This window comes from Sinohyriopsis cumingii, chromosome 3, assembly GCF_028554795.1.
Source record: "Sinohyriopsis cumingii isolate HCF-2022 chromosome 3, ASM2855479v2, whole genome shotgun sequence".
Lineage (NCBI taxonomy): Eukaryota > Metazoa > Mollusca > Bivalvia > Unionida > Unionidae > Sinohyriopsis > Sinohyriopsis cumingii.
The window spans coordinates 109435374-109462101 of NC_142963.1; the positions used below are offsets into that span (position 1 = coordinate 109435374).

At 34.8% G+C, this 26728-nt stretch overlaps 1 protein-coding gene across 1 annotated transcript; it reads right to left on the reverse strand.

The window, feature by feature from the left end:
• Positions 1-174: 174 nt before the first annotated feature.
• On the reverse strand, positions 175-24112 carry LOC149803556 (eukaryotic peptide chain release factor GTP-binding subunit ERF3A-like). Its single transcript, XM_089953947.1, has 7 exons — positions 23958-24112; positions 23480-23573; positions 20905-20985; positions 18909-19010; positions 10145-10216; positions 7733-7994; positions 175-6021 (listed from the first exon to the last, which is right to left on the reverse strand). The coding sequence occupies exons 1-7, from the start codon at positions 24110-24112 to the stop codon at positions 5978-5980; spliced, it is 810 nt and encodes a 269-aa protein (XP_089810073.1). The 3' UTR covers positions 175-5977.
• Positions 24113-26728: the final 2616 nt, after the last annotated feature.

Genomic DNA, 26728 nt, shown 5'->3' on the forward strand with positions numbered 1-26728 from the left:
TATTCCCTTCAGCTCTACTAGAATCATGATATTCCAAACAGTTAAATTGAAGTTTTCACAACAAGCAGACATCCTGAGCAAAAACATGACAAACTCGGTGGATTCATTGATAAGTTGGAAAATTATCTAATTTTCTATTTGGGTATTTGTCAAACAAAAGAGACATCACAACACTTCTGAAATTTTGAAATAGTAGATTTTTATTTTGCATTATTATAATTCTACCCTTATTAAAATGAAATAAAAGTATACAGTCATTTCATAGTCTGTTCACTCTTGCATTTCGGGCTCAAATTCCATGAATGAGCTTTAATCAGCAGAACATAATAGATGTTGAATCTTTATAAATATTGTACACTCCACATAACTGCCATCAAAAAACAATATCAAACCTCTAGACTTTAGTCCTTTTGGGTTTCCGATTTCTGTACAATCTGTATATAGGTAATGAATCTTTCATATTTTATATCACACAATTTTTACAGCATAAAATTTTGCAAATTTAGCAAGAAACTAAATTTGTGAATATATTATTAATGTTAAATAGTGATATAATTGTAACTGTATCGCTAACAAGAAAATCCAGGAAAATTTCATGATGCAGCAAAATACACACTTTTCATTAAGCCAGCATTTAATTCAGCTTAGTAAAAAAAAAAATCTTTAACAATGAGGTTAATTTAACACTTTAACACTGAGTTTAATAAAAACTTGAGTTCCAACAAAAATGATTTCTAAATTAGAAAAAATTAGTGACAAAAATTTTATTTTTTCCAGCATGATCTAAAATAAGTACATTTAATCCATCACATACATATTACAATGAACTGGAAATAAATTCACAATGATTCATACAGTGTTGAATATTTTTTCTCTCTAAATTTTGTACATCAGTAGAAAAGTCACAAACTTCATATTTGTTAAACAGGGGTTTCAAGGGTGGACCCATGATTTTTCCTACTTATATTCCATTTTGAAAAGGAATGGTTTGCTTTGCTTAAAAGAGCCAACTTTCTCCATTTTTTTTTAGTGAAAAGTGTACTATTCTAATTTGAACAGATCTCCCTGAGCCCACTCTGGATCTGCCACCATTCATTCCTAAAATGACAGCTTCATTTTACATAATCTACTAATGAGTGCAGTCTGCAATGTATCTGTAATGACATTTTAAATAAATGTCATTCAGATTGCCAGCAGCTGTTGTTAATGATTAAATGAAAATTCAAGTTTACCATAGCTATCACAACCAAATGCAGAGCATTTGAAAAAATGACAAAATGTGAACACATAAGATGAATAACTTTAACAATTGTAGTTACTCATGTCCAATCTGAAACAGTACCAATCTGAATGCTAATTGCACCGTGTTATCTGTAATTTGTTGAAATGTTCAAAATTATGATCAAGAAAATCTTTCAAAAAGATTCATTTCCTAAAGAAAACTTGCCAAACTGTGTAATTATCTACCAGCAGACCAGGAGAACCTGCAGATCCTCCTCAAATTTGTACAGTATCTTCAACAAGGAAATACTATACCTGTTCCCTCATTCAGGTCTTGTAAATATGTTAGAATGTTCTAATGAGAAAGAATTTACCAATATGCAATTAAAAGTAAGAATATCATGAAGGGCTCACACCACTAAAATATTTTCAAATTTTCATCACAGGATGCTGCAGAATACATTTGTTTATGTAAGAGAAAACTTTCTGAACAATCGAAATTAGTTGAGTCCTGGCATTTGTTTTGTATGTTCTTAAAGCACAACACTGATAAAAGCTGCCTTAAACAGCAGTCGTGTCACATAGGCAGCAGCTAAATTTAGCTTCCCAGAAATTAATAAAGACTATAAACACATACATAATATATGTAATTTAGTGGTTGAAAGTACTGAGAAATGTCTTAGAAAATTAATAAAGACAAATTCCAGGGTGATATTGCAGCTAAAGGCCTGATCTCGAAATAGTACTATCACTTAGAGGTTATCTTGCTCAATAAATAATTAGTGGTCTGAGTCCTATACCAAAAATGCCCTTTTACAATAATCAACCATATTAAAGAACATGTCATAATCAAACTGTGTGCAAACAAATGTATCTAGCATTCAAGGTTTTCTATAAATTTTAAGATCTGTGCAATTTTTTTTAACCCGTTTTGTAGAAACCAGTTTTAACATCTACTTCTAGAAACAACACATCTGGTCCTCCACTTGCTCTAAAAATGTAAATACAAGGATTTTGCTCTTAATGTTGGTTGTGTCTTGCAAAAGACAGGTTATGGAGCTAGTAAGCAGAAGACATCAACAAAGAGAGGTAATCTGCTAACTTTTTACTGATCCATCAGTGTAAAATGTTGCCAGCTGTGATGTGATTTAGCAACTATTCAATGCCATAGATGCCCCATTTTGTGTGTTAGCAAAATTCAGCATTCCACACATCGAGGTGTATACCTAGTTTACAATGGTGTCAGATATACACTTGTGAATGAGCTCTTAAGAGGGAGATAACTCTTCAAGACCACAACTCCCATCTCTCAAGAAGTCAAATACCACTCCATCTATAAAACTATGATGCTTTTGCAGCCTAAATAAAGACTATTGTGTGAAAGCATTATTATTTCTTAAATGAACTTTAGTTCTGTATTATGTTGCTACAAGGAGGACATCCCTGATACTGATCCACTCATAACATGGAAAAATTGGAGAAGGCTTAATGAAAAAAGGAAAATATTCACGAAATTCTATTTACATTACATGACAAATTATACCACCAAGTATGTATTGTAAGACCATAGATACTAACAACTATTGTTTAATATTGTTGTTATTACCATGTAATGGCCACCCATTTTCCATAAAAGGTTGAAAATGCAACATTATTTTAGCATTAGCATAAAAATGTGTTATTTTGAACTGCTTTCTTAAATTAAGTTTTGAATGGTGGACACAACACATTTTAGAAACAAGATTAGTATATTTTGCCACAAGTTTAGCTATGAGATCTCACTGAAGAATTCTATCAGTAATATAGCTTTCAATATGCAGGACAAGTCTTCACATATCTGTGCTGTAGGTAAAGAATGACTAGATTTTCATATTAAACAAAATCATATTTTGAACACTGCGCAACAAAATATGATATCTATATTTAAATAGATTACTACAGACAGTTTTGCAATGATTATCAGCAGGCTGGATCCATTTTGTCTGAGATGTGGTGAATGGCAGGTCTTTTTGCTCAAGGTAACCACTTGTTTATATTCCAAAGGTATCACTGTTAGAATTAAAGAAAATCAAACTAATTTTTTCAAACTAGATAACCCAGTACACAGCATTGGTTTTTCTTGATTAAAGCGCAAGTTTTACGAACAATCAAAACTAAGTGCTTGGCAGCTTTTTCTAGAGATAAATGACTCTAACGCAATGTACAAATAAAAGCTACTTTAATCAGCAGTCTCACACCGGGTAGGCAAGAAATAATTTTCACCTGCTGGAAGAAAAATTAATCATGTACATGTACCAACAGAATCCATTTTAGAAGCTGAAAGCACTGCTACAATTAAAATAGAAAAATTCCATGCTCATATTACAGCCAAAAGGCCCAATCTCTAATCATTAAGTGCATCATCCTGTGTCCTCTATTTCAAGACTGGTAACATACTTGATAAATTAGGGGTCAGAGTATTATACACCCTGACAGTGTTTGACATTCCTCTATGTAGGCACAAGTATGGTATCGATGACTCAGGAGATTAATGAACCAAGGATCTCAATGACCTGGGCCTGCAGTTTTGAACTACATTCACTTTGAAGAAATCATTTTCTTATTGGACTTACCATGACCATAACCTCCGACTTTCAGACCCAAGAATCTATATTTTTTTTAATGCCCAACACACATGGCAGCCACAATGTTTGCTCAAGGAACTACTCTGCAAACCCAATTTTCTTTTAGCCACAATAAGTCTTTTTCATACCTTAAGTGCATATCCTCCACAACTTTGGTCAATAAATGACTACAAGTCAAGTTCTTTTAAAAAAAATTTTTTTTAGGTTTTTTAGCTTTACTTTTGACAATAGGTTTCTTTATTACCTAATCAGCAAGTCATCTACAAAACTTCATTTCAAGGGCATGGTTAAGAAAAAATACATTTTGGTGCAGAAACCATTTTTCTTTTATTCAAAGACCCTGACCCATGATTTTTTGAACTTCAAAATTATTAGGCTTCTTCATTACCTCCAACTGCAAGCCATACACAAACTTTGGTCCAGTTCTACGATTTAAAACTAATGTTATTAAATAAAAACCCTTTTTCTTTTTTCAGTTTGTGACCTTGACCTTTGACTCAAAAACTAATACACTTTTCCCTTACCTCAAATATAATCCATCCACCATGTTTGGCCCATGCATATTTAGAACCAATATCACTGTGAAGAAACGATTTTTCTTTGTTCGGTCAGTGACCTTGACCTTAAATAAACTTTTTCCTTACACCATGTACAAGCCATGTACCTAGTCTGGTCTGTGTATATGATATATAGCTAATGTCATTGAGCAGAAAGCATTTTTCAGCCAAAGTGAACCTGGCTTTTGGGCCCCTAAAATTTGCTCTTTTTTTTAAAAACTCCCAAGTGCAAGCCGTCCAAGTTTGGTAACAGCAGATGTTTGAGAACTCAGAAATTCAAGCTGTTGTGCAAAGTGAATCTGGTAAGAGATGGCAGCATAACATCTAATAAAAATCCTAAAACACAATGTTCATATCAAAGTCAAGAACACACTTACTTTCCTGAGAATGGCCAAGAATGTGATGTAATCAATATTGCAGTGGAAAAAAAAAACAATGCTTACATTGCAAAAAGCCATCCTGGATACTTCTGTTGTATTCTTGGTGTTCTATTACTTTTTCAGAGTTAAAACTCACTATTGATGTGGTTACTGACCTATGCTTTCATAAATTGAACACAAATATTAATTAATTGCATCATTTTTTTCAATTTTTAAATGACAATTAAATGTCTACAGCGAAGCAGTATGAACAAGTTACAGAGCCATCAAAAGAAGGATGCTTCCACATATTAATCATCTTGAAACTGTCCGTTTTGACTGAAAGGAACTCAATTAGTCAAACCTTATTTATACACATGTATGCCTAAAGGCTTTGTCTACACAGGCAACCAAAGCACATGACTGAATCTATGACCATAAATACCTATTTAGTGGTGTAAACTCAAGAATATACAATATTCTGCAGCAAAATAATAAATACTGCAAGTAACAAGATATCCTTAACCTTATCTATTTGTATATCTCTTTTGATATTAATCACTTATTTATACAGAATTAAGTGCATGAAGATTGCCTAATTTTGCTCATTTATGTTAGTTGCATGTACGTGATGACATGCTGAAAATGTTTAAATGAAAATAAAGAAATACAAGAATTAAAATTTCAGTAATAAATTACCTCTACAACATGTTTCAAATCACTGCAAATAGAATTAGATAAAGACAAGATTAGAACCATTAATCCATTAAATATTCAACGGTTAATCAACTGCCCAGAGATTTTTAAAAGTACAGTTATAAAATACATGTACACCTCAAAATGTACATACATACACAATGTTGGTATACAAGTGCAATATCTTGTGAATAAATGTCATGTGAGCTGGGTTTGTGCATGTCAGTACTTCCCAGAAAGTTGATGGTTAAATCCACAACATTGCACACTGTTCATCATTCAAACAGTAACAATACATCTCTACAAAATGTAAGAAATATTTCATGTTTCCACATGAAGGAGCTACAGTAAGAAACGATGACATTTATTCAACAGTGAAGACAGTCAGTAATCAAGCTCATGCCAAAAATCAATGATGCTAAGGAAAAAGTTTCTCCCGAAATCCTGAAGCATGTGCAAGTAATCCTTTCTTGCATTCAGCCATAATCAATTATACTCGAACAACAGATTCAAAAGTGTCTTATTCTATAACTTTTAGCACCTTCCCAATGGCTACTGTGCGACCTGAAATAAAAGAAAGAATTAAGATTACACTCAATGTGTAAACCAAATTTTGTTATAAATTTCAAACAATACAAATAATTTATGGTTAAGGAGGCAAGTCAGAACTAATTGCTTTTACTGTAAAGACCAAAATGTGGACACTTTCAATATCAATTATTTGACTGTTCTTAAAAACTTACTATGATTCATATGTATACAGGGTCGATGGTGCAATGCCATTTTTATAAAAGAGCAGATATACAACTATTAAGTATATAACTCACTAATGATTATACTAAACCATACAAAATCTGACAAAGACAATGATGTTCAACCATGTCAGTGTCATAAAAGATGTCAAGATATGCTAGCAATAACTTGCAGTTAGTAATGAGAACGTTTTCAGTTTACTTCTGAAATCCAGCTTCCCCACCCATGCTTTATGTTCATTCAGTTCCAGTCCAATTCACCTACCCTTTAACTCTTTACATTCTGCAAAAACTGAGTACTCTAGCTGCTGAGCCTGCTAACAAGTCTGCATTATAAAAGCTGTTATGCTTCTCACTAATTTGCTTTCTGCACATTTGTTAATATCAATTACTAAAGACATTATTTCCTTTCTAAATTTGATACGGAATAAATTTAAATCCTTAAATTTTCACTTCAATGAAATTTTATTCCTAAAACAACAGTCAGTCTGTGTCTTTTTGTTTTCTAAGCATACATTCTGATCATCATGATTCATAATTAGAGTCACTTAAATCTGAATGTCCAATCCTTCATATTGAAAATCAATGCAATTTGCAATGTCATCACTTTCAAATCCTTTAAAAAAAAAAACTTGTATCTGAATCAACAAGGTCACCATTTTGTCTCTCTCTACTGTGTCTGACCTCATTTAAAGTGGGAATTCCATCTGAAAACATTACCAATAATTTCAGAGTACATCCATTTGGTTGTAACTATCATTCTCTGCCAATTCCATTTCCCCACTATTCCAGAATGTGTAATTAACAATGTTTTCTATGACATCAAATTTCTCAGCTATGATCACAAACTCGTTCATTCTAATTGCTTTAACCTTTCCTTCTGAACTGAGAATGACCATATTTTGCACTTCTGCAACAACCAATTCCTTCACTGGCAATTATGCCACCATCAAACTAAAATGTGTTATAACACTAAATGCTGTTCACAAACAAATGAGTTCATCACATGATCAACAGTTTAAAGACTGGTACCCTTTCAAAATAGAAGAAAGACCATACAGTAAATAATGAAAAATAAAATGGGAACAATTTTTTTCTAGTAAATTGATGTATTTGGTATTCTGCATGACTTTAAAAGATATTTATTGGGACAGGGTCTCATCATCAGTCTCTGAAAACCCTCTTTAAAACATCTCAAAAGTCTTTCCTGATATCTGCTACTATGTCTAGTAAAATAACCATCTGTTAGAAGACATTCAAGTGAGGTAATTACCTTGGTTTATGGCATCATCATCATTTATATGAAACCTATTTGCAGAAAAGAAATGCAAGCCTATTTAAAATTTTACTTCTTGGCAACTGACCTTTCACTAGCCCAGAAAACATTTTAATAAGGAATTATTTTTTAAATTTGCTATGCAGTTATCTTCACTGGCAAGATGGATATAATTTGTTTCTTTCTTCATTCTCTCCATTTTTTGACAGCAGAAAAATGTAATAAATGTAATTACTTAGACACATACCTTCATCCCTCAATGTAAATCTTCCCATTTGTGGAAACTCTTTGAAGGTTTCCATACAGATTACTCCTCCATTGACTTCAAGGCGTGCAATTCCTATCTGGTCTTGTTTTATAAACTTGGGATTTAATTTAGTTTTTTCTCCAGTCTTCTTGTCAATGATACAAATAAGTGCTTTGATTGTAACCTCCTCCGCACAGCTGTGGATGTGCATCACAGCGCTGTACCCAGCACAGATAATTGATTTGTGTTCCAAGATCACAATCTGCAAAAAGAAAGGTATGGATTTATTAGGTGTGAGAGTATTTAAACTTAAACAGATTTTGCCAGATCACTTTGGCACTTTAATGTACCCTACATCCATGACTTACAATACTGAACAACCTATTTGGCATTAACTCTAAAAACTAAAAGAATGACCTTACTCTATGGCATGGACAGAATATATATATATATATATATATATATATATATATATATATATATATATATATATATATATATGGACATTAAAACAACAAGAAAGAATAGAGGCATACTGATCTCTCCCCATCCACCAATCTCAATGGAATCAGTCCCATTTTTTCAAAATGTAACATTTTTTAATAAATTGCATTTTAGATATACTATAAAGATCCACCTTAGGTGACATAAAGCATTATTTTAAGCTAACAATAAATGCCAAGAAGAAATGTCCTATGTAACCAGTGTAATCATTACATCGCTCACCTCTGCTTTAGTTAGTCACTATGAACATTATCATGCAAAAAACCAACCAACAGACTAAAGTGATACTGACCCCTTTCCTAACCAGATTTGTTGGCAATTTGTTATCTTTACAGTAGAACTTTTAATCAACTTAAAATATGAACTCTGAATTGGCATTATATAACCAGTATTGTGCTGACAGCTCTTCCAACATATAAAACGTGAAACTTCTCTTGCTAAATAATAAAGACTTGTGCAACCAGTGTTCCAACATGTACTTGCTAATTTGGTTTCCAATCTGATCTGTGGCTGTGGTCTCAAATTCAAAGTTGACATTTTTATAAATATTGTTGAAAAGGATTCCAAATTTTGTTACAAGTTTAATAACTAGACCCCATCAAATGAGAATCATGCTCTAATGGCCAAAAGAATTTCCAAGAATCCAAAATAAAATAATCCAGTCCTAACACTAACCTCTTAATGCTGAATGCCTAGTGAGGCAGCTGTTAGTACCATTTTTGTAAGTCATTGGTATGACTCGGCCAGGGTTCGAACCCACGACCTCCTGTTTCCGAGGCGGACTCTCTAACCACTAGGCCACCGGAGTGGTCAAGACAAAGTGTATGAATATGGATAAGACAGTGTATGCATATGGATAAGACAAAGTGTATGCATATGGATAAGACAAAGTGTATGCATAGGGATAAGAAAGTGTATGCATATGGATAAGACAAAGTGTATGCATATGGATAAGACAGAATGTATGCATATGGATAAGACGGTGTATGCATATTGATAAGACAAAGTGCATGCATATGGATAAGACAGAATGTATGCATATGGATAAGACGGTGTATGCATATGGACAAGACAAAGTGTATGCATATGGATAAGATACCAGTCTTATTACAAAAAAAGATGGACAAATCTTGTCGATATTATCCTCAACAATAAATCATTTTTATCTCAACTCTCACATCCAAAAATATTTAATGATTTTATATGATAATTTTAGGTTTTTTTTTAAAACTCTGGTCCAAAGTCGTGGTTTTTACAGTTAAAGTTAGAAGAACTACTTTGATTCTGCATTCTTCTAGGCAGGCTGAGTCCCACATTTCCTCTTTGCCAAGCCACTATCGAAACACTGTTCTATCCAACAACTGTCTTTTCTCGTGTTCAATCTTTTTTTTTCATTCTCTCAGATGAACCATCACTTTTCTTAACAAGCTATAATTAATTGTTCAGATTACACTTCAAGACAAAGGACTGGAGAAAAAAAAAACAAGACAAAGGGCAGGATGAAAAAAACTAAGATAAAAATCAGCTTGCAGAATACTTAACCTTCGTGTCTCAACTGTTGCACTGAGTAGTATCTTGCTGTATTACAGTTGTCTTTAACTTGAGCTTACTATGCACATGCTGGTATGATGAAACAACTGAATTTATATATAGTCATTACCTTCCTTGTCATCACTATTACAACAAAAGTGCCAACACTAACTACATACACGTAGTTCCTTTACCCAACATATAGTTATTTACTTTGTACATGCAAAGTATACATTACACATTGTAAAAACAATATAACTACTGACTATATAACTACTGACTATATAACTATTGATTTTATAAGTTTCTCTTATAACATGAAACTTCATTTAAAACTCGCTGCATTTTGAAGATGCAAGAAACAAAAAGAAAACTCACCTGAGCATCAAAAACCTTCCCTGTGTGACAAACATTATCAACTGGGCACAGCACAAAACCTGATGATACATCCTGAAAATAAATTCAGATAAATGTTAATGTCAGAGCCAATTTATATGTAAAAAATGTAAACTTAAAACCCATGAATAAAACCAATACAACAGACAAAATACCACAACTAATGTTCTTAAATCTTCCAATAATGACTGTTCCCATTTTTACTTCATTTTAAAAGCCATTTAGAGCGGTTCATGTTGACAATTATTTTATATCTTCCATACCTAAAAACCTTATACAAAAAGTCATTGTTCTTATAAAATTGGATTATTTATTCATTATTCCCTTTCAAAGTGTAAATCTAGAGATATGCCCTGCTGCTCCACTTCAATGTCACCATTTATCTTTTAACAGAATCTTTCACGTTTCATTTTATGTGTGCTACTCTTCTTTTTGGTTGATCGCTAAAACAAAATTTGAATGACACTGTGTTTTTGCAATTAATACTTCCATACCCTCTAAGATGGGACGAGTTTATTCCAATGTTCTACTTCACTTTCATTTTCCCTCTAATTATTGTCGGTATATGTCTAGATCCAGTTTCAATGTTTAGAAGGATTTGTGATTATTTAATTGCTTGTAATGTCCTGGGAAGAAAATTCAGAATAAGCAATCTTGCCAAGCTTTTTATCATAACTTCCCAGTTGACACATAGTATTAGCAGACTTCCATTTTCTACATTTTTCATCCAACAGAAATTTACGAAAGTAACAACTTCTTTCTTGCTCCTTTTGATTACAATTTGTAACAATATTTTGCAGAAGAAAAAAAGCAACATACTTTAAATGACTTTTTAATCAATACTACACTTCCATGATAGTCAACAGCCAGTTCATTCTGGTATGCAAAATATATCAAGAAACTGTGCTTAGGGAAAGGGAGGTACTGCATTGTACAATCTGACACTATAATTCTAATTTAGCACTAAATCTCAGCAATTTTGGTGGGAATTTATTTCACTGGATAAGGATGCTTTCAGGTGGCTGAGTGTCTAAAGCACTTGCCTTTACAGATCACTTGCACATATTACCTCTGTCAATGCAAGTTCGAGTCTCAGGCCAACGTCGGTATGTAAGAAAGCTTGCAAGCAACTTCTCATCGGTCAGAGGTTTTTACTGGGGTCCTTCTCCATGAAATATAATGGCTGGCATGTACAAACCTTCACATGGTAAGTGAATATACTAAACCTGAAAAAGCTACTTAAGATTTTCTCCATATTGTAAAATTTTAAAGAGAGATTGTGAAAAGAAAAATTTCATACTGAATTACTATGCTTAAAAGGGAAAGAGTTAGGTCAAAATATCATCCGAATTTGTGAGAATTTGTTAAATTTTCTCTCTGGCAGACCTGGGGAAGCACTCTTCTGGATGACATAATAGGCAACTAATGAAGGCAGAAGCTGCAGGGGCTGAGATTATCATCCTGGACTCGTGTCAAAGAGGGTGCAAGATTGAATGCTATCATCGGATCAGCCTAGGTCAGCTACAGTGGTGGGTCCATGGGCAATGCGCTTAACTCCAACTGCCTTGGCACTGGTAACCTACTTGTGTTGCTGTGCCATTAAACACCAAACAAAACCTGACACAAATTTTGAAGTTTTCCAAATCAGATAGCATCTGAATTTTACAGTATTGCTAACGTATATGATGTGCCTAAATGCAGATCAAAAGCTTTGTTACTCTACTTATTGTTATTCTACTTATATGAAGCATACCCCCCCTCCCCGGATCTAAAAAGGTCATGGTAATACCTCCCCCCAGTATTTTCCATGTTTCAAAGGTATTCCACCAAAAATGCTGGAGGAAAATCACTGAAATGGTCTTATTCAGTACTGATTTTTTTTCATTTTTTTTCATCATTCCTTATCAAAAGATACAAGTGGCAATAACACTTTTTCAAAGGTAACAGAATGCATGATTAATTACATGTACCAATCTAAATTATACCAACAGTAATAAAACTCAGTAATTATTGTAAATATAGGAAATTTACAAGAAATTTTCAAATTTTGCTAGGCTTATGTTTCTTCTTCCCTCATGTGCTCCTTAAATTCCTTGGTTGAAATTTGATTATTAAAGGGCAGGATCTGTGTATTTGAAGGTCTTTTAAAAAGGATGCAACAACCAGTAAGTAGCTTTTAGTGTACTGTTTTGATTTTGTCCTTTTAAGAATGTAGTACTGCTAAAATGGCAGCAGTGTTAACTTGTCATTTGATTTTCAGATTTAATTTTGAGCAATAAAGTATAATAAGGTAATTATTTTAATTGACAACTTCTGAAACCTGTCAGAACTATTTGCAAAATAAATCTTTCTGGTAGACTGGGGATTCATCACATTGCTATCAGATGTTAAGTATGGTAACTTCTTGGATATGTGGATAATAATCAGCACATCATTTAGTATAAAAAAAGAATGACCCAGATAATGACAGCAAAGACAGTTCATGTTGGAAAAGGAAAGTCACTTCAGCCATACCCACTCAATGGCATGTCAAAACATTGTCCAGTGAGTGTAATCAGTGCTCTGAGCAATTCAACTTCTGTAAACAAAGACCTTCACAATAAACAGTCTTAGCTCTGGGCACAGGTGTATTGCCTTTTATGATCATAAAAATATTGAAATTAAACTAAGCACACAAGTACAGATTGGTGAGAAAAAGGCCAGGCACTTGTAAAGAATGACCTAGCGTGGGAAGGAAAAAATTGCCCAGCACGTGGGGAAAGAACAGCATGGCAAGGTGCAACTGTAAAATGATCCAGGGAAAAACAAATTTTTATAGCTGGTTTCAAACAACATCATGAATAGTACCTCCTACTACATTTAGAAATGTCTAAAAGCAAATGGTTTCACAGTTGAGCAAGAGTTCCTTTTACAGAAGCTCTAATAATGTCATAGTCCTATTTTCTGTTAATGCAGATAGTGTAGATTCGACTTACTTCAAAAAGGTCAAGACCATCTTAATGTTAAAATTGCTGCCATGTTATCATTTGGATTCATGGTTTACACATCTTTAGATAGTAATTTTCTCAGGAACTTTAAGAACTTCCAAAAGAATTCCTGGAGTTCTTTATCACTGCACACACACGCACGCACATGCACACGCATGCACACACACACACACACACACAATTTTATATAAAAAAATGCACTGATGCTCTACTGGCCAAAACAAACTTCCAGGAATCCAAGATAAAACCATTTCTGCATTTTTAATTGGTGACCATATTACATTCTTATATTTGAGTTAACAAGTTCACAAAATAACTATTATTCAGAACAAAACTCTTTAACATGACCTTTGGCTTTGAACTTGTTATCATGGATAAAGGATTGACGAATTGTCTCTGACAATATCAAGATATAACCACATGCCATGTTTGCTTTAATCTGAAAGTATTAATTTTGGGGAAAAAAAAGAACCCCAATGCATTCTTCTGATACATCCACAAACAGAGTCAAAAGATACAAATCCATTCATACTCGTTTATGTTATCATGTTTACAAATCTGAACAGCTAAAACCAATTCACGACCTTTGATCTTAAACTCCATGTCAGAGTAATGACTACCAACTTGTTCACTGGAACACAAGTAAAAATGTTAACTTGTTTATGTTCAAGTCCCTGTGTGTTTATAATCTCAGGTATGGTATGGTTTTTAAAACTCCTTCACAAAAATGCAGTATTATTAGTGGTCAAATGTTCACAATATTCATTCAGAAGTAACTGAATATTGCAAGAAGAGCTTTAATAACAAGCCAATGTCAATACCACTATTAATGCACAAGCAGTGACAGAAGACCATCATTTTCAATAGAACAGTTACATATTGCTATAGTGTTTCTGTGATAATCCAATACCAATATGACGATTTAGGAGATGAGTCCATCGAAAGGACTGATGCTCTACTAAATGAAAAGAAATACTGGGAAGTCATAATAAGACCATTTCTTCCTTTTAACTAGCGTGTTGAAACTATTTTTTGATATGCTTCAGCAATAAAATAAAACTGAAATTAGCTCTTGTGGTGGACATATTGGATTAATTTTGACGTTTTCATTCAGGACCAACAAGGCATCATGCAGACAAGATTTTGGTCTTCCATAAAAAAAAAAAGCTGAAAATTTTGTACGGGGGTTTGGGGGTCCTCCCCTGATGGGATCTTGAGGAGCAGTGCCCCTAATCCAGTTGGCTGAAGGACCCCGACCAAAAATGCATTTTACACTCATAAAAACTGCTCCTTGTGCAATTTATGATCATAAAACAAACCAAAATAATCATTTGAAAAACTAATAAACTTACCAAAAATGTTCAACTTTACTTCAATAATTTTAAAACAAATATATTGTCACAGGAATTTGTACTCCAATACTATTGATGCTGAAGTTATTTCATGTGCATATCAGTGTTAACATCGTAATTACAGACCTGTTTACCCATTCATTTTCTTCTCAGTATTTTAAGCAATGCCTGTCAGTATTTTTAGAAGGCAGTCAATATTTTCATTCAGTGTTTCTAGCATCTTAACACAGCACACATCACCTGTGAAACAGGACACAAATAGTAGACACTATAAATACACTATAATTACCATTATATAGTATTGCACGACATACTGACGATACAATATTCTACAAATAACTCCTGGTTTGTAAAGACACCCAATATTCAGGTAACTCTTGTGTTCTAGGCAAAATCTGCAGATATTGACCATTGACTTAAACATGTTTATATTATAGTGATAAAAACCACAAAGGAATACCTCCACACACCCAAATTCTTTGTTATTTACCTCTGTCACTTTCTCTAGAAAATGTTTTCTCAGCTTCATACATATCCAGAACATTTCAAAAAAAGCCAAATCTTTACATTTTACATGGTTAAGGAAGACTTAATACAAAACATTATGATAGAAATTTTTACCACCACCCATCCTCTCAGAAAATAATAAGTTCATCTAGATAGGTGAAGGCAATTGTATTTATTTCATAAAATCTGGTATCAGCTTTGTTAACATATACAGTAACAGATTGCTTCTAAATACCGTGTGCAATTTTGGAATGTGGGAACATATTTTTCATTGCTGCTGTTAACTTGTAAGTTCTACAATGTAAGACACAGCTTATATTGTTTTTGTTTTAGTGTTTTTCTGATGCCCACAACATAAATATCAGCATCAAGGTCTTACATGTAGGACTATTAACTTGTCAGCTGTGCTCAATGACAAATTCATATTTACGATCAACTCACATAGAATCGCCTCAGCACGTGTTATTTGCCTTTGAAATATGTGTGGATCACTGACTTGCTTTCCCTTCATCATTGAGAAAACATTTCTATTTCCCTTCACTAATGATTTCAATTTTGCACGATTTTCTGATTCCATGTGCTGTGAACCGTCATTCCTTCCACCATGTGCACAGGAAAGGTTTAAGGCATGGCCAGAGTATTACAGACTGGTAGAAAATGCTGCTCCATTTTCATCATCAGTTTCATGCTGAAACTTTCTCATCAGCGACAATTTTCTTTGTTCAAAAAACCAGATGTTGAGAATGTAAAAATCAGTGATGTGGCACAGACTGGACATGGATGCAGAGTGAAGAGACAATACGGCGAAACAAAATGGGATAAAAACACTTCAAAATTAATTTTAAAAATATTTCATCCTCAAATCGTATTTTCAGATCAATGATCATATGACCGTACTGATGGAGGTTATTCCGTACAAATACGGTAAATTACGGATGGGTAAACAGGTCTGTAATTAAGTCATAATAATTTGTCAATTTTTGCAGCAAATGTACTATACTTCTCTCTTTTCATAACAAATCTGTAAAATAAACACCCAAGTATATAAACTATATACAAATAATCACATACATTCACTTGTCTTTTTCTCCAGTGGACACAACCTGTTGATATGCCAGTCCAGCTTTTTTTGTGCTTTGGCAAAGATTTCTTATGCCTTCCTTTTTGTTACCACTAACTTTTTTGGCTTAATGTGCAATCGTTTCTTTTCATTCTCAATGACAACCTTTTTTCTTTCAAGCTGGTGCTTGTATTGGCAACATGCAGTGTGCATGTTCTGACAGAGGGCTACATCTGTTCTCTCATGCAATAAATCTTCCTTCTTAAAGTAATTAACTGCACTTTGTCCAGATGCCTTCTGAGCTTCAATTTTTCCGTATGCAGCATTTACTGTAGGTGCTGTTCCAAACTCTTCCAACCACGATTACCATAATTCAGATCTTTTTTGCAGAGGTCACAAAATGCCAGTCCTCATGCATTCAGTTTTCTTATAAATCAAAAAACTAAATTTCCATCAACTTTCTGCTCCAGCCATTCCCATTTCCATATATTTTTAAACCTTTATCTACACTTTTTGTGTCATGGCCTCCCTCAACAACTCTGGACAACATGTTTTGCAAACATGCTTCTTCTTTCCATTGCCATCAGTTTCCATTACACAAAGATTCATTAGATAAATTTAAACCTTTGACCAATCAGAATACTTTTTATGAGAGTCGTGTGCTAACTAATATGGAACAAATAATTTAAATGGGTTGTTGCGAAATGAGACCAGACAGACTGTTTTAAAAATTCAGATCGGAGATGATATAAAAAACAGACTATATCTAGTAAAATCTGATTCAAGTCGGCAGAAAAGTGGACTTCAGCTTTAAAACAGAAAAATCATGTCTGATCATAACAAGATTTTCCATTGTGGTCATATTGGCTATCAGAATGGCACCATTTTTATTTAGTACCAACCAGACATCATAAAAAGTCTTTTGATGAAAGCACATTTTGATATGACCAGCCATAAAGAAGCAGTTTTCAAGATGGCCATTGTGGCAGTTTAGAAACTGGATTGGCACCATTCATTTACAACCAACAAAACATCATAAGAAGTATTTCATTGAAAACTCCAGGCCAATATGACCATTCATTTAGGAGAAATAGTGATATGAAGATTTTCATGGTGGCCACTGTGTCTGGCATATTAAATGTCTGAATGGCACCATTAGGACCAGCTAGACATCGTAAGAATTTGTGCAGTGAAATGATCGTCCATTCTGGAGAAGTGACTATATTTTCAATATGGCCTCTGTAGTGGCCATAATGGACATCTGATAGTTTCATTTTGGACCAATTATGCACAACCAGTCTTCTGGTGAAAACTTCATGGCAATATTACTCTTCACTCGCGAGGATTAGCAATAACAAGATTTTCAAGATGGCTACTGGACATAAGATTGTCACTATGTAATGTGTCCTTAATGATCTCGAGTTCAGTTTCAGAAACTATATTTTCAAACACCATGGTCTACAATGAATTCATGCTACATATCAGCTTGACGTAATCTTTCTCTCTCTCAATTCATGTGGTGGTGGTTATTGCTGAACTGAATATTCAGATATTTACTGCATCATTTCTGTATGAGTGTGTTCACTTTTTATGTGCATAGCATGTCACTCAAACTTTGAGATAGCCCCCCCCCCCCCATGTAGTATCACTTAGAGACCATACTATGCACATACAAATTACATGCGTCTCTGTAAAGTTGGCTACCCAACAGGAGCCAAGTTTTTTTTCTTTATCAATATTCACAAAACACAAGAGATTAAATCTTGGCAACAACAAGAGTCTCTGAAGCTTGACATACTTAATAATAAGATCTGCCAAAAGAGGATTTGAGCCAAAGGACTGACCTTTTGGAGAATTCAAAAATGTCTGAAGGGTAGTCCAACAACCTTCGACTGCTGAGACTGAACAAGATCTTTCATCATAAAGGAAGAGTAGACAATCTGCTACTTCTGCAAGAAAGAGGGAGCTAGGCTGTCATAGGCCTAGATGCATAATGTCTCATGGCCTTGACAATGGAGTCAGTAACCTTGCTAGAAAACTTTGCCTGGCATAATGATCATTTAAGATAGGTAATTGGGAAGGTGGAGAGGACCAATATGAAACAAGAGTACCATAGTGTTACGAAAACGATTTCTTCCACATAGGTAATATCGTGGGTTGGTTGATCAGATGGTCAAGAAGATCGTTGAACCAAGACCTTTGAGGTCACAGAGGTGATATCTGGATAATCTGAGCTTTGGATGTCTCAACCTTGTAAAGTACCTGTGCAATGAACCTGAAAGGGAGGGAATGCATAAAATGGACAGTTGATCTTACCTCAGGCTGAAGGAGTCCACTGCAAAGTTTCTTGTCTAAGGTTGGGAAAACGTACATGGAGGTTTGATGGGTTTCACTACAAACAAGTCCACTAGAGGTTTCTCCAACAGAATGAGCACAACCTCTGCAACTGTTAGGACTACCTTGCCTGTTGTGGACAAACTGTCCATATTTCCTTTCTTGGAATGTGACAAATGAGTATAATTCCCTTCCAACTCTGCTCAACACAGAAGGTTCCAGTATAGCACACCTCCTTGTTGTCTGAGGAGACCATAATGCATGGTCAATACAGAGATTTAAAGTTGATTAAGATTTGTACACTGTGTGAGGTAGCTGTTACAGAATCATGGTGTCAAGTAGACAACCAAGACAATGCATTTAATGAAGAGCATCATAATAGTTATGTTGCTTTGCAAAGAACTAACAAGTCAAACCAAATCTGGTCTGATAGTAAGATTATTTTTTTCTTGTGGTCCTAACAAATAAATCGGTACATTTCAGTTTGCTTTAGTAATGCTGCTTACCTCTTCCTCTATTCCTGAAACCTTGATTTTGACATTTTCTCCTGGATTTGCAGAGTCAGTTTCCTCATCATCAGACCATAAAGTCATTACTTTCACAGGCATCTGACAAATATATTTAAAATTATATTTGGCACATAGCAAATGCACATATTCTTTTAACTTTCAAACTGTAAATAAAAAAATAACGTAAGAAATTTCAACAAATAAATTGTGTGAAAAGTGCAAGTTTTACAAATGTGCATGTTTAATTTTTGCCATTTTACAATTGTCCAACAATCTGTGGTCCAATTTGCATGGTAAAAGTTTCACAATTAGTGATGAGGTCAACAAAATCACAGAACTGAAACCATACTGACATTTTCCCATGTCTTTCAGTTAGGATTTTGGGAAAAAATCTGATATATAGTAAATTTGTATATAAATGACAGTTTGGTATAGTTTTTTTCCCCTTCTGAAAGTAAAGGAAAAAACATATTTTAATATTGTATTTTGTACATATTACATGCACATACAATTTTATTTCTTCCTTTCATTATTAATTCAGTAGAGAATGTCTTTACATTTTTATTTCCTAAACAGTAAATGCTAATGCAAATGAAAGCTCATATTTTTTCCTTGAACAACAAGAGTCACTTTTCTTGTAAAGCCTGCCTTTGAGCTAGCAGGAAAGTAAAAACAAACTTTGTCACTGAGCAAGATCTAGCATGGACAAACAAACAAACATGCACATTGACATTAAAGTGATTGCTATGCAATGAATATATGGAGTAACTTGGTTTAGCAGCTCTATATAATGAACACCTGTTTATAACATATTTATGAGTTCCTTTTCTGAACTTCTTTATGATTTACAACTTCAATATATAACAAACATTTCCACAAATCATATCATCCCTTAAGTACCTTTAATACATATATTTATGACAATGCCACATAAAACTGTCAATATTTATGCATTTATATATTTATCTATATTGCATGTGGAGGCCATGTGCCTGACAAATACCAAGCTCAAGGTTACAGTGCACAGAAAATTCAAGTTTTTCATTGACAACTGCCTACAGTGTGTGTGTGTGTGTAAAATGCTCATAAGCTTAATGAAGTATAAAAATTGCTTGAAATAACTTTTTACTTGCCCTCTGGGGTCAATTAGGTCTGGTTTTCAAAACTATTTTTAAAAAAATGAAGATAAATTGTTGCTCAGATCTGCATCATTATCATTCAGAATCAAATAATTGTTCGGAATGAAAACCTGCAAGAGCAGTAGGCTATGACAAGGTACTGATATGGTTCTATAGTGCCAAGTCTGAGGTCAGATGAATACCATTTTCATTCAAAACCAGCTACATACTGCTACATCATTTAAAGAAAAAACCCCAAGACATATAAAAATTTTTGTTACAGCCATCAAATTAACGATTTTGGCAGTTGAAGTAGCACTGTTTCAATACAGAAACAAATATAGACGGCAAGAAACAATAATTTTAACGAAATTATGGTAGCCATTCGTTTAGGAGAAGCTGTAAGGAGATTTGTCTTATTCTGGGATGTTACATTGGCATCATTTTCATTTAGGCCAAATTACATACAGGAAGAAGTGTTTTCATTTAAAAACCCCATATCCTTTAAAGATGTTCAGTGGTAACAAAACTGCTGGAGGCATGATCAGCACCAATTTTTTTTGAAGCAATTTTAAAACAAGTCTTTTAGTGAATCCTAAATCGAGTGCCAATACTGAGATAAATAACTTTATTATTGATAATATAAAATACTGACATTGAGATTAGCCTTGGGTATGGACAGACATACATATGGGCATAAGGATGGACATGCATGCCAATGTGATTGCTATGTCCAACTTTCACCAAGGCAGGTTCAACGTAAATATTATTTAAAATTGCATTTGATGTCACAAAAATAAAACAAATTTCAACAACCGTGTCAAAAACTTCAAAACGAGACAGGGTTACAAGACTTAGTAGGAAAAAAGGCTTACTCTGTTGGGCATGAGGAGCAGTGTCTGGTTCCGACTTACTACACCAGACTCAACCTTTCCTAATAAAATAGAACCCATATCCTGAAACATAAAGAACATAGTGATAGAACAAAGCACAATATTACTTGCTAAACCAATACAATACTGTAGAAAGCTGCCTTATTCTCTTCAAAGAAAGTTGAAAAATTGTCATAGTATTGACCCAGAGATTTTGTTTCCCAAATGACTGGATTGAAAACCTTTTCTTCTTTATAGGTAACCAGCATGTTCTTAAACTGCATGTCGCAATAATTTTATTTGAAAATCACACCTATGTAGCTTTCAATAATCAACATTCTGTTCATCAACATCCTCTGAACTGTAATTAAGCAGTGATGTTCCAATAAAATTTCTATTAACTCTGGCAGAGGGTTGTGCTTTTCTATCTAGCTGTAGATGAATTCGCTCTTGTCATATAAAATCCATTTATTTCCAAGAGGGCCTAAGACATACAGCTATGTGGATGCAGCCATTTAGTATTTGGTAATTTAGTCAATACCTTTTCGAAACAACTCTCAAAATTGTAAGAAACCAAGATTACATCAATTTTAGAAAATTATAAAACATAGACTTTGACATGAACTTCTTTCTAAAGCAGTCATTACTTGGCTCCTTTATGTCTGTGCTTGTTGCTATTCCTACACAAGTGCCAAACAACTCATTGTAGCTACACAGTAGTCCCCCTCTTGAAAGGCCCCCCTGACTAGCAGCCACCCGCTCCTTACAGCCAGAATCCATTGGCACCGATGAGTTTGTGTTCAAAAGTACCCCTCATGAAAGGCCACCTGGCTAAAGCGACCAGCATATTAGTGCAATAATATAAAATTTACCCCTCACAAGCGACCACATTTTATTTTAATATGCATCCAGAACCAGTATTTTATTCATAACGTGTGTTAAGTAATCCGATTTCTGTTTTCCAATGTCAGGTTTTCGTTACTGAAAGAAGTTGTTGACTAAAGTACATGTACCACTAAGGTTAATATTATATCATTTATGCCTCAAGAGAAGCCACATTTATTCCATAAAGTCGAGAAAGACTCAAAGAGCAAGGATCCTTGCAGAAAACTGATGTCGGATCGTGAAAGATAAGGAAACAATTCTGCAGAAGTGGGAAGGTGAAATGGATGGAGAAAGGAAGATTGTTTGAGCCAGGAGATGTTTGTATCCTGATTTGAATGAAAAGAAAAGGCAACAATTTTGTAAGTTGAATTGGGATACGACAACTTTACTGCAAGTAACAGATGGTTGCACAGATTTCAAGTGCATCACAATATTAAGTGTTCTGCCCTTAGTGGAGAATCAGCTGATGTTAATAATGAAGTTGTCGAAGATTGGAACAAAACACTAACGATATATGCAGGGGATATGACAGCAAGGATAATTTTGCGACGAGACTGGTTGTTTTTTTTTTGACTGTTACCAACAAAGTGACAGATGATGTGATCTGTAACATAATTATAAAGACAGTTTTAAAATTAGATCAATGTTTATTCACAACATTCTTTTGAAAATGATGAAACAGTTTGTTTTACATTTATCTCACATTATCTCACTTCCCTGCTGCAATAGGGGTAACCTTATAAGAGAGGGACTACTGTACTACAGTCATGTCTAAAATCTCGATATTAATTTTGGTCAAGGTATGTGACCCAGAACAAATGAATGCAAAACACTTAAATTGAAAGCTGATGCAGAAATGTAAAAATAATTATTAGCTTTTTAGTGTGTGTGTGTTCTTGTTTTTTTTTAACATAGCTTTAACAATTTTGCAGTCATATTGCTACGATGTCTGCAGGGTGGCAGTTTATAGTGATGTCTAGCACTGGGGCATCATGCTGCAGACATGTAGCATGATGTCCCACCCAGTCACATTATCCTGACACTAGGCCGACCAGTCCTAACACTAACCTCATAATGCTGAGCACCTAGTGAGGCAGCTGTCAGTATCATTTTTATAAGTCTTTGGTATGACTCGGTTGGGGTTCAAACCCATGACCTTCCGCATCCAAGGCGGACACTCTAACCACTACGCTAATGAAGCAGTTGCTTTCAGTATTGGCCCTTGTAAAAAAAATCCAAAAATCCACACATAATTCCAAGAAATGTATTGCATATAAATAAGACACAAATACATACATAATTCCAAAATTTACTGCAGACTCCACCAGAATAAAAAATATAACCTTCAACACTTCTGATCAAAGAGTACTACGGGGAATAAAGCTACTTGCATTTATGGGCCAAAATTCTTTGGACTGGTGCTGGTCCTATAAATGGTATATTGTCAACACAAGTTCTGTCATTAATGATCCATTCGTATTTTTCTTTCTAGATCTTCTTAACTCTCATTATCACATGTGTCTTCTTTCTTGGGTGTTTGTACCTTTACCTCAAGCTGGTACCACATAACCACTATTGTGCTGAGGTGCTGTAAAAAGCTACCATGTACATATATTCTTCAATGGGTTATTTTAAGATCTCCGCTGCTGAAAATTCCAACAAGTCTTCACCAGTATGTAATGCAAACACTTACTTTATATCTATCTACAATTGGTACTCGGACTGGCTGGTCTTGTGCTCTGCTTATTGGTGGAAGACCGTCAAGGTAATCTATCAATGAAGGTCCTCTAGAGAAGACAATAAAAAGAATTTTTTTTAAAAAAGTCATAGACAAATATAAGCTATACTGATTTAATAAGGAAACTCAATTTATAAGAATATCTGTAAATCGAAATGGAATTGTGCTCTACAGTTTGATAAGAATTTCCAGGAATACAAGACAAGACCATTCTTCCTTTTAACTATCGATTGTTGAAACCATCTCTGACATTCTACATCAAACACAAGATCGTTAAATTATCTGCTGTCATGGATATACTGGATGTCAGATTGGTACCATTTTCATTGAGGACTAACAAGACATCATTTAGGACCAATAGGACATGAAACAAAGTCTTCAGGTGGAACACCCACGTTGATATTATGTAGGGTTTCTTTGGAGTAACAATAACAAAAGTTTTAAGATGGCTGCCTTGATGGTGATACTGGATATCAAATTGGCACCATTTCCATTTTGGACCATCTGGTCATCAGGGATCTTTTGCATAATATCAATACGAACACCCAGCAATAGCAAGACATTCATAATGGCCATTGTAGCAGCCATATTCAAAGTCAGATCAGCACCATTTTCTTTTACAACCAACAAGATATCATAAGAAGCCTTTCAGGAAAAAAAACCCATATTAATATAACCATCCATTCAGTAGTAATAGGGATACAATTTTGAAGCTGGCTGCTATGGTGGCCACAATGGATGCACAAGAGGCATCTCCTTCATTTATGACAAATTAGACACCACAAGTCTTCTAGAGAAATATAAATTTTCTTTCAGGAAAAGTAGTGATAACAAGATTTTCAAGACAGCCGCTGTGTTGACTATATTAGATATCAGATTGGCACCATTTTAATTTGGGACCAATTGGACATCACAAGAGATATTTTAGTGAAACTCCCATATGGATACAACCATCCATTCAGACCAGATTGTCAAGATGGAAATCCTCCAAGTAGTTAGAAGTAACGACAACAAAGCGGTGATAACGGCTGGATGAAAGACATCAGATGACAAACAAAAGTCAATCCCGTGAGCTCTTCTACTCTATGGCCAGCCAAGCTAAATGTGTTTGCATACCAACAATTATATTCAAATTATTCTCATTTCAACTAATACCAAACAGCTTAGATGGAGATACATAATCAACAACATTTATGCTGATTTAAGTGTCAAACCTGCAAACAAAATTATGATGCAGACCGGCTTGTTGTAACAGGAGTTCTCCTTCATTTCGTTGTTTGGCTTGGTCCGATTTTTTAATAGTTTTCCAGTCTCTTTTCCATTCTGCCGTGTCGTTCTTGTTGGCATAGGTTCGTCCCACCACAATAGCCCTGGCTAAACACATCTGGTCTTGAATGTTGTGAATTTGGACGAGGCTACGCTTAATGCTGCGAAGGCCGTTCACAAATATCACTTTTTTGCGTTGTCCAGTCCCTTGAGGAGGAGAGACGTGGGTCATGGACAGGGTAGCTTTTCCATCGGTGATGTCAAATTGGTCATTGGATTGTTGCACGTGTTGAATCTTGTCCATGACTTTGGAAGGGGTCAATTCTGCGGGACTAGTAAATTCGATCCAAACAGGGGATTTCAAACCGTCGTGTTCTACGGAAAGTCTCAAGCGATCGTATTCTTCGGGTTGACATTGTCGCTTGAGTGTGGTGAGCAAAGAATCCCACATCTCGGTGATGAACCCTTCTGCTTTCTCCAAGGGTACGTCGGCCTTGAAATCTTTGAACTTCACCCTGTAAGTGTAAGCCGTGGTTCTAAATTTTCTAGAGGGGCGCTTTTCCGTCTCTAGAATGTGATAGTACTTTCCAGGGTTGACTGGTGAACTTGGGCTAGATGTAGACTCTCTGGGTTTGGATTCTGGTTCACTCATGTCCTCTTCAAAATCACTGGCATGAATTTGTGCCAAGACTTCAGCAATGGTAAGAGGCAATAGATCAAGTTTCTGTCTCTTACTTTCTTCTCCTTTCTTCACGAATGAATTGGATCGTTTCATCTTGACTGCAAAAAGTCAAATGACTAAAGTTTAAACACCATGGGTCACTTTATATCCATGACATGCCAGCATATATAAAGGGTGTGTGTCTTGTCCTTCCACTATTCATTTCACTCTCAAACCGAGCAGAACAATGGACGAGACTACACAGATCGAACTTTTCATCAGAGCTTTGCGATGGGTCATCAGAAAATTTTCTTCAGACCAGCCGACGAACTACTCACCCTCCTTTCGAGATAAAAGTCAAGATACTTGCTATATCTGTAAGAAGAAAGGACATTGGTCTTCAGAGTGTCCAGACCGTCAAAAAACAAAACAGGGGTTAGAAGAAACAAAAGTCAAGATACCTGTTATCATTGTCAAGAAAAAGGACATTGGTCTCCAGATTGCCATAAGAAGCAACAGGAGCAAGAAGAAGAAGAGGGGAGTTATGGAGAGGAAGAAGAGGAAAAAAGCAGACAGGTGAAGAAACAGGAACAGGAGAAAAAAAAGGAGGGAAGAAAGTGAGGATGAAGAGGAGGAAAAAGCTGTGAAAGTGAAGACATTTTTTAAAAAAAAAGAGAGAGTGAAGACAGAGAAAGAAGAAGTCTATGAACTTTTTAAAATGTTATGTTGTGTTGTGATTTGGATTGTAAAATTTGTACCAGAATAGACAGTCTATAAAAAGTAAGTGTCTCTTGGTTTTGATTTTTAGAATAAGAATCTACACTCACGCACTCAACCATTCACACGTACTATAGGGGTAATAAAGGGGTTTTTGAGTTTTAATTGATGTTGGCAATTGAAATAGTATCTCTTTTCGAGAGACATGGGTGGCCCTGAAAAGGACCTTTGGGGTATTTGTTGATTCAAACAATCAACTTTAACTGTCTTAAGCCTTTGCCACGGCCAAGGCCTACTTCTGGAATGCGTACTGTCGATGATTTGGTAGAAATCACTAAGGGTGGTATGGTAGGTGTTGTCACTGGGTTGGGTTGTTTAGCTCGGGAAGGCCTTTTTCTCTTCGGTCGTAATAAAGAAGTCTGATACATTTGTTTCAGACTTCTTAACTCCGCAAAATGTCTAACAGTACCGTAACGGTGTGACTTTCACACCCTTGTTTCTTTACTGCTTCTTCTTCTTCTTGTTGTTTTTTTTTTTACCTCTTCTTCTTGCTGCTGTTG